This window comes from Ursus maritimus, unplaced genomic scaffold, assembly GCF_017311325.1.
Source record: "Ursus maritimus isolate PB19 unplaced genomic scaffold, ASM1731132v1 scaffold_16, whole genome shotgun sequence".
Lineage (NCBI taxonomy): Eukaryota > Metazoa > Chordata > Mammalia > Carnivora > Ursidae > Ursus > Ursus maritimus.
Genome location: NW_024424008.1, coordinates 56,482,087 through 56,491,552, shown reverse-complemented (window position 1 = coordinate 56,491,552; position 9,466 = coordinate 56,482,087). Strand labels below are relative to the sequence as shown.

General features: G+C 43.8%; 1 protein-coding gene across 2 annotated transcripts in view; it reads right to left on the bottom strand.

Annotated features, from left to right (window-relative positions):
- Positions 1-1,784: 1,784 nt before the first annotated feature.
- Positions 1,785-9,466, bottom strand: part of RDX (radixin) — a 90,118-nt gene continuing 82,436 nt past the window's right edge. For both annotated transcript variants that reach the window (XM_040631244.1, XM_040631245.1), the window contains 2 exons: positions 4,725-4,822; positions 1,785-2,359 (listed from right to left, as the gene is read on the bottom strand). In XM_040631244.1, coding sequence (XP_040487178.1) covers positions 4,756-4,822 — 67 coding nt within the window. In that variant the 3' untranslated portion in view covers positions 1,785-2,359; positions 4,725-4,755. The remainder of the gene's footprint in view (positions 2,360-4,724; positions 4,823-9,466) is intronic.

Below are 9,466 nucleotides of genomic sequence, written 5' to 3'. Positions count from 1 at the left end.
AGGAGGGCGACGCCCCCCAACAGGTTCCTTACCATGCTGTGTTGTGGACAATTAGTGACCGGAAGGGGCCCGCTTTTCTCCGTTTGGGTGGCTATGCCCCTGTCAGCTTTGCTTGAGAGGGCTGAACTCCAACACTTGCCAAGGGCCAAGGGGAGCACTTCATGGTGGGTGTGGGCTGTTCGGGAAGAAGGTGGCTTCCACTTCCCACCTGTCTGTCCCAAGGACAGGGATCAGCTGCCATCTTGCTGCCCTCTGCAAAATGGAGCCCAAGAAGAAACCCGGCCAATGGGACGTACAAAGTGAGAGCCGAGTCGCTTGCTTCCTCGCAGGTGGTTTGAGCCGGGGTGCTCGGACTTGCCGTTACGTGAATGTGTTTGTTAGCACCTGAAAGCAAGCCATCTTCTCAGTCTCCCGATTGCTCGTTTTTACCGTCCTCACGACCTTCCCCTGCGGCATTGAAGGTATGCTACTCCCTTCCCTTGGCTGAAGGAGGAGAGACTCAAAGAACAGAAGGGAATCTCGGAAATTATTCGGGGCAAACACTTCACTTTGCAGCAGATGAATCGGGCGCAGGAGGCTGGACAGACCCAGCCAGGCGCTGACCCCCCCATCAGAGGCCGCCTGGCCGGTGCCCAGGTGTGAGAGCGCAGGCGGGACTCCCACAGCCCCCCAGCTCCCTCCACAAGCTTGTGAAGTCTTGGCTGCACCGCGTGCCCGGAACGGGGCTTATCTGTTATCACGCTATCACCTGAAGCAACTGGTGATTTGTCACCAATCTTTTTAACACGCCCCCTTCCCCTGTATCACAGGCCCTGGCTAGACCGTGTGTGCAGAAAGGTCTGTGCAGTGCTATCCCGCGGAAATTCGTGGTGGAAGGCGGCAGCCCACACTGCGCCTTCTCTACCTGTGGCCCCCGGAGCCGCAGGGTCCCAGGGGTATGTTAAAAGTTGAAGAGCAGCCCGGGCACCGTGGTTCAGGTGGTCACCTGATCACGACCACGTGATTTCCTCGGGCTCTCAGTCCACCTTGTTTTAACCTAGAGAGAGTAGTTTTTCAAATGCTGGCCTAGGACGGGCCGCTCCCAGCCCCACTGCGTCCCAGGTGCTGAAGGTTTTATGTTTTACTCGGACTTCTGTTTACCATCGAGGAGCGGCCTGAGAAACAGCAATTTGATGAGAAACCACAACAATGTATGTGATTCTCTTTTAAGTTCTAAAAACGCCTGATAACCAAAGATTTCAAATAAATTATGAGACCAGTTTGGGAACAAATTCTCCTCAATAGGACAAACAGCATTATCTCTGCCAAATAAAGAGGTTATTTGCCTCTGTTCCCTTTAGGAAGACACTGTTTCTAAAAGAGCTTGGCTCAGTACCCTTGAAAACATCGGAGACAGATGCAAATTCCAATATCATGGGGCATATTTTGTGTTTTCTTCTGAAAATCTTTAAGAGGTAACTTTGCGCCCGCAGGTGTCTGCCATATACTTGTAGCACGAGACATGCTGGAGAGACTGTTTACATAGCTCAGAATGCAGACTGTCCCCCGATCCTCTGAGCTTCAACCCTTGGACATTCGAGCCACCCCAGAACACCAGGAATGGCGCCCCTTCGTGAATTAATAATGCTGCTTCGCATCCCAGCTCTGCCACCAAACTCCTCAAGCCTCTTTCTCCAAACACCAGCCAACTCCAAACGAACACTCTGTGAAATCAGAGAGGATGGGAACCAGGTCCGGGGCCTTCTGTGACGACGCAGAGTCAAGTGGAAAGGAATGCCCCAGGCTGAGGTTAGAATGTCTTTATTGCTACATTTATGTACAATTATACAAACAGCCCGGACAGGAAAGGGAATGTTGCATGGAGTTCTCCAGATTCCACAGATGCGCACAAGTAAACGGAGCTGTATGCCACAAAGTTTGCTCTCAGTTCAAAGCCAAAAATAAGTCACATACGTTTTTTGAAAAAGTGGAAAATTCTTGGAAATACTCTCCCTATATCCCTCCTTACAAGCTAGTCATGCAGAAGAGAGGGGGTTCTCAGAAGCTAATGTCTTCAGGCATCTCTTTTGGGGGCGGTGCCTTGAAGACGGGGTGCAGGGGCTGCCGGCTTGGGCTGCAGGGAGCAGGGCCGCAAGTCCCAAGTCCTGGCCCACCTTTCTAAGGTCTGTCCCTAGGAAAGGCAATCAAGAGGGGTTTGGAGAGAGACAGAATAGCAAGAAAGGGAAAACCAACAGTAAACTGAGACGTGAAGGGAACCATCAGCAAGAGCCCTGGTGGAAGGAATGCTTGTCCATCTGGTTCCAGCTGAGATTCGGGATGTCCTTATCCTACAGCTCACCGTGTGTCAGACGCCAGGGACCTGCATGAAGACAGACAGCCAACAGGAAGGTCAGGCAAGAAACAAGGCTACACTTAAATAGGATCATACTAGGGCTGAAAAGGGCATGGCCCCAGATGTTCCGCCCTCCCCCCGTGTCGTGGGTGACACTCAGCCACGGTGGAGTGCGCTGCTGAATTGTGCACTGGGGACGGAGCGCTCAGGATATGCAGGGTAATACAGGCTGCACCAAAACACGGGTGGCTCCGCAGAGCCCACACTCGGCCTGCAGCCCAGCTCCCATCGTGATGTCAGAGGGGACCTAACAGGGGATCTTGCCATGCTCAGACCCAGAATTGTGAGGTGGCTCCCAGACCATGGTAGAAACACACCGCCGTTCATGTCACAGTTCCATAAACCGTTGTGACGGGAATGACAAGAGAGGCAGCCGAGCAGCCTGTGGGGCAGACACGCCCAAGCCGTGAACTCCCCTTTTCCACAGCAGCTCTGCCTTCCCCACCTCAGGCCACTTCCCACTCGGGGTCCAGCAGGATGGTCTTCAGCTCGGGTCCAACAGCCTCCGAGGCTCAAATAGCCTAGCACCTCAGGGAAAGAACAAGTCCTGAAGGGTGAGAGCAGGAAGTCTGGGAGTCCGAACACACCAGACAACCTGAGGCCTTTGGGGATGATGGCAATGTGGATCCCTGGAGCCCGAGGCTGTAGGGCCTCTGTCCCTAAAGAAACCAGTCAGCTCTCACTTGTCCATGGCTATAGATGTGCCTCTAATTCCTCATCACCATAATCCCATAGGCTGACTTCTGCTGGCGAAACCCTAAGGATGGTGGGAGAAGGACCAGAAACCGCTCGGAAGTCCCTGTCCTTCCTCTTGGGTCAATAGCATTGTAATCAGCCAGAGAGGGGCCCAGCGGCACTTCTGAGGCTGCCAGCATTGTGACATTCGAGCTGAAGGATGTGGCAACTGCCAACTCCTTTGATCCCTTAATACATTCATCTCTGGATAATTCAGAAATCTCTGTCATTTGACCTTGACTTTTATGGTGAGTCATGCAGAAACTTTCTTTGCCTATTTCTGATGACATGAGCACAGAGTTAAACTCACTCAAAGGATTCATTCTAAAAAGCAAAAGCATTAACAAGTGACAACCCAGGAGGAAAAAATTGCAAAACATCAGGTAAATTTTAAGTTGGTTTTTTGTTTTGTTTTGTTTTTTTTTACCCATCAGCAAACAAAATGTTTTAAGTTACTTAAGTTCCTTCATTTGAAGAAATGATCTAAAGGCAAGGAGCTGGGAAGAGTGTTGTTTGCGGCTATGCACAGAATGTTCAGAACATGTTTGAAGTTAGTATTTCAGCTCAGATCCCGGGAGTAAGGTGGACTCTCCCATTTTATAGCATCTATACTACTTTCAAAACGATGACAGATGTGTCACACGCCCTTCACGTGGCCTTTGACACAGTGGCAAAGTTTTGTTGATGTCACAGAACATCAGAGATGTTTGCAGGACCTTAAACTCGTTTCAAAGCAATCCAAACTTCAAGGCCAAAGAAGCAAATCATTTCTAAACATTCCCACCCAGAGCTGAACATATAGGATCATTTTTTTATGTCACATTTAAGAAAAATTTAAAAGATAAGATTGTTATTACAGACGTTTATTCCACATCTTAAGGTATTACCTCAAATATATTCTCATACAGCTAGAGGTAGGTTTGTAGAACTTGGGGAAGATTAATCAACTTGGGGGGACTCAAATATATCATTCAAGATCTACAAGGTAAACATCATTGCTATGGTTTTACTTGGAAATGGGATGGGTCAGAACAGTCTCTGACAAAGAAATTAAAGAATTTTCCAACAACATGTGTCAAGGTAATCGTGCTGATCCATGACTTTAAAGTATTTCCAAACTGAGATCAATGTCTAACCTGGCTAATAACCAATTCTAGATTCCTTCTATTCTCTCTATATATATCCCTTCATTTTTAAGTATATCTGAATTTTTTTAGATAAGAAAAAGCCTTCCAGCAGCACATAGTGTCCTATGTGGGAACTTGCACTCTAATACTCCACATCGCAAAAGAGAACAGTCTAAAGTAGCCTGTCCCATCAGTTCACATAGTTTACAGATAAAATCTCATTTTATCTGACGTCAAAATTATTACACTGGAGGAAGATGTTCTTGACTGGAAGAAAGCCCAAGAGAGTTAAACAACCGGGAAAGTGCCAGGACAGGGTGCAACTAGAGGCTGTAATGGTCGGGGCTGGTCTGGGGGAACTCCTTTGGGAATTCACGCCACTGAATTAAAAGCTCTGGGCTGTGAAGGCACAGGTTGGGGTTTTATGGGGTCCTGCCAGGTAGAGGTGGGCAGGTGTCAGTCATACTTACCTAGAGAGGGAGGGAGCCTTCTTCCTAACTGTTACATTTGCTTTATGCTGCTTTGGCAAGAACGCATCTGGAACAATGCATACAGTTTGGGTCCCCACCTTTCAAAAGAGACATCAAGGGGTTAGGAAGCACTCAGCGACAGAACACAGAAGGAAGTCAAACAGTAGAATATGAGAGGAGCACCCTCGTCACCCTGGGTCCGGGAAGGCCTGCTGGGCAGCAAAGGGCCAAAGCGATCTTCTTCCTAAGTTTTAACTTTTTTTATTTTCCAATCCAGTCTTGAATCTCTACTGTTACAATGTAGAAATAAAGGTAACTGGACATCTCCCTTTTAAATGGATGCTAGAATTCTAATAGTTGTTGCAACTCCACACAAACGAATTGGTTTCCCAAGAATAACGATGGATTTCAAAATCATACACACCCAAGTATTAGAATAATGCTGACCAGATTTTATACTTTATTTAAGGTTCTCTCGTGGTTAGGCACTCTTAAAATGTCCTTCGGGCACCAACCACTTACAAGCCCAAAATACTTGGTGGTGCCTCCTTTGAAATCAATAGTTGATGTCTTTTTTCTTTTTCTTTTTTTTTAAGAATTCATTTGAGAGAGAGAGTGAGCAGGGGGGAGGGGGAGAGGCAGAGAAAGTCCCAAGTGGACTCCACGCTAAGCACAGAGCCCTATGCAGGGCTCAATCTCAGGATCCTGAGATCACAACCTGAGCCGAAACCTGAGTCAGTGGCTTCACTCAGTGAAGCGTCCCGTTGCTGTCTTTGATTAAGCAAATTCTCAACAGGCTGCACCTCCCTGCCAAAAGACTGAGATGGGTTAAGACCAAGCAATGGTAAAAACCACGTCCCCCACAGCCATGTGGCCCTGCGGTGGTTAAAGAGACCAGCGTCAGCCCTGCTGTCTCCGTCTGTCTTCGTCAGCTGACTCACCTGCCTGTCTCAGGGATAGCCCTCGGAGACACCAAAAACCAGGTCACAATGAACTCTACAAAGAAACCACTAAACCAGCCAAGCTTATCCATGCGTGAGTTCTCTGACTGGGGACAATGCTGCTTACAGTACTTTCTACACTGTGGTTCAAGCAGTTGGAGATGCGGTTACTGGCGATCTCTGTCTTATTGATCAGTTACATGCCCGAAGGCCATCTATGCTGGGCTGTTTCCCATGGAGATCAACAGTACTGCAGTTTCCAGGCAGTTTAACCCATGATAAAACTGAGGCTTTGCAGTAAAATACAGTAGAAACCCCAAATTTGTCAGAGCTAGCAATAAAGGAACACAGAAACCGTGAAACTTATTAACAGTTTTTTTAAACTTTTAAATTTTTCTGTAATACTTGAACTTGATGTTAAACTGGGCAAAATTAGATGATTAAGTAGTACTTGAAATTTGAGAATGTTTTTAAAGGGAACTTAAAGTATTTTCAAGGACTTTGAAGGGTAGCATCGCTGGAACTTTATTGTATCAGATTTCATTAAAAAATATGAGCTATATTTTTTTTTCCTAAGTCACCAGCATTACTTTTACCGTGAATAACCATAATTGAGGTAGATTTACACTCATAAAAGAAGCAAGAAAACTAAGGAAGGAAAAAAAGAATGATGGGGGAGTAAATGGGATAAATATGAGGGAAAAGTAAGAAAACAGAATCAAATGACGGGTGTCAGTGTTAACAGATATTCATATATTTCCCTAAAAGAAACAGGAAGATACCACGTCAGAAATTTCAAAGTTTGCCACCAGGTGGCACCACGAGATTAAAATAACTTCGTAGAAGACTGCAACACTTGAAGGGGAATGAAGGGGTTAGATACCTATGGAGGGGCAGGATTATTTAAAAAGACTCTCTAGCAGAATAGGCATATCTATATAAAAGGAAGTTTCATTAACCCGATAAAGGGCATGAACCAAAACCTAGAGCAAACATGTAGTGGCAAATGTTAGAAATGTTAGAAGCATTCCTTTTAAATCAGAAATGAGATGCCTCTTATGTCCAACATTGTACTGAAAATTTCAGTCAAGTCAGCTCAGTAAGATAAGACATAGAAATAAATGTTATAGGGATTGAGGGGACAGATTGAGAATTGACATTATTGGCAGGTGACCTTATGTAGAAAGCCCAAAAGACTTCACAAATTATTAGAAACAACAAGAGCTAAGCTAGGTTCCTGAATATAGGGTCAGCAAACAAAAATCAATTTCATTTCTATACACCAGCCACAAATAGTTTTAAAATGTAACTCTTAGAAGACAGTAAAAATGAAGATGGTTAATAATAAATCCAACAAAATATATATAGGATCTTAGTGCAAAAATGTACACTTTGCTGAAAGGCATTAAGGAAGATATCAATACATGGAGAAATAGCACATGTTCCTAAGGATATTTAATATTGTGCAGATGTAACTTCCTCCCAAATTAATCTAATTAATTAATATCGATTATTATTGATACATTTCCAAACAAAAGCTTTTCCCCCATATAATTTAAATTATTATTTTTTCTTTTTTTGTTAAGATTTATTTATTTGAGAGAGAGAAAGAGCGGGCAGTGGGGAGTGGCAGGAGAGAGAGAGAGAGTCTTAAGCAGACTCTGTGCTCAGTGTGGAGCCCAGCGCGGGGCTCCATCTCACAACCCTGAATCAGGACCTGAGCAGAAACCAAGAGTTGGACGCTTAACCAACTGTGCCACCAAGGCGCCCCCAATTTAAATGATTTCTAAAATTTATGTAGTACAAGGGGTGTCTGGCTGGCTTGGTAGAGCATGAGACTCTTGATCTCAGGGTCGTGGGTTTGAGCCCCACGTGGCATGCAGAGACTACGTAAAATACAATAAAATTTATGTAGTAGAACAAAGCCCCAAAACTAGTCAGGAGTTTATTATTAAAATAAGGTGGAGGAAAAAAGGAATTTCTACCAGATATTAAAACTTATTATAAAGCTAAGGCTACATTTAAGCCAGGCTGGTACTGACCACTGGAACAGAACAGACACTGTACGTGTGTATCCTTGACAGAGGTGAGAAGTATGGCGATGCCTCAGTGGGAGAGGGATGGACAAAGTATTAAGACAACTGGTCATCTAGCTAGAAAAAAATGGATCCATACTTCATGCCATACCCAAAGTCACTTCTAGCTGGACTAAAGACCCAAGTTGTAAAAATAACCAAACATTTAGAAGAAAATTTTAAAACTCAAAACTTTTAGAAAAAAATGCAGAATACCTTCATGACCTCAAGGAAAGGAGGAATTTCTTAAACAAGATACGTACCAAAAAAACTGCCAAAAACCATAAGAAAAAAGACTTATAAATTAAGCTACAATAAAATTTCAAATTCTATCCATCAAAAAATCATAAAAACGTGAAAACATGAGGTCCAACTTGGAAGGAGATAGCTGTAAAACATTTAAGTGTCAAAAGATTAATAACCAAATATAAAGAAATTCTGTGACACAATTAGACCAAGATAAAGAAGGTAATAGAAAACAAGCAAAAAGAAAAATAGTCTTTTCAAGGAAGAGGAGACATGAAAGGCCCACAAATAGAAAAAACTCTCAATTATATTAGTAATCAAGAACATGCAAATTAAAAATACGGTATAGATACCACTTTAAACCTATCTAATTGGCAGAAGTTTAAAAAATTCTAGTACTATCATTTTTAGTAAAGAGGTGAATGTACCTTTACTTTAGAAAATAATTTGATGGCTACATAGTCCAGTTGAAAATGGGCGAACCCTGGAACGGAATAACTCCCCTGCCTCGGTCTCAGCCACAGAGACACCAGTGCTCATATTCACTAGATACATGTAAAAAATATGGCCTTATTGTCTGTAAAATAAAAAATACTAGAAACAAGACAAATTCCATCATCAGGGGAACGGATAAATTGTAGGACATTCATAAAATTAATGCATTCGCAGCAGTGAGAACGAACCACTGCTATAGTCCTCAAATGGATGTGTGTACATCCATGTGATAAAATTACATAAAGTTCATATTTGTGCAAAACTAGACATCATATAAACCAGACATCATATTGCTTGTGGACACATGTAAAACTCACAGGAAAGGCTGATGCGATAGAGGAGTGCTCCCGAATGTCAAAGTTACTGGCAATGTACTATTTTTAAAACTGAGGGGCACCTGGGTGGCTCAGTCGGTTAAGTGTCTGACTCTTGATTTTAGATCAGGTAGTGATCTCAGGGTTGTGAGATTGAGCCCCGTGTCGGGGTCCACGCTGGCTGTGGAGCTTGCTTAAGATTCCCTCCCTTCTTCTTGCTCCGTCCCTCCCCCACCTAAAAAAAAGACCCTGACACATGAGTATTTTATATATACAGACCCTTAAACAACAGACCTTTGAACTATGCAGGTCTACTTACAGGCGGATTTTTTTTATACAGTCCAGTACTGTAAATGTATTTCCCTTCCTTATGATTTTCTTACTAACAGTTTCCTCTCTCTAGCTGATTTTACTGTAAGATCACAGTATGTAACACATAACATATAAAATATGTGTTAAACAACTGTTACTGGTAAGGCTTCCACTCAACAGCAGTTTCTTAGTAGTTAAGTTTGGGGGAATTAGAAGTTACACGTGGATTTTTGGCTGAGCAGGGGGCGGGCACCCTAAGCTCCCATGTTGTCCAGGGGTCGTCTGTATAATATTATAACATGTTTTAATAATAATTTAATAATATAATAACTGTGTGTATATATATGTGTGTGTGTGTG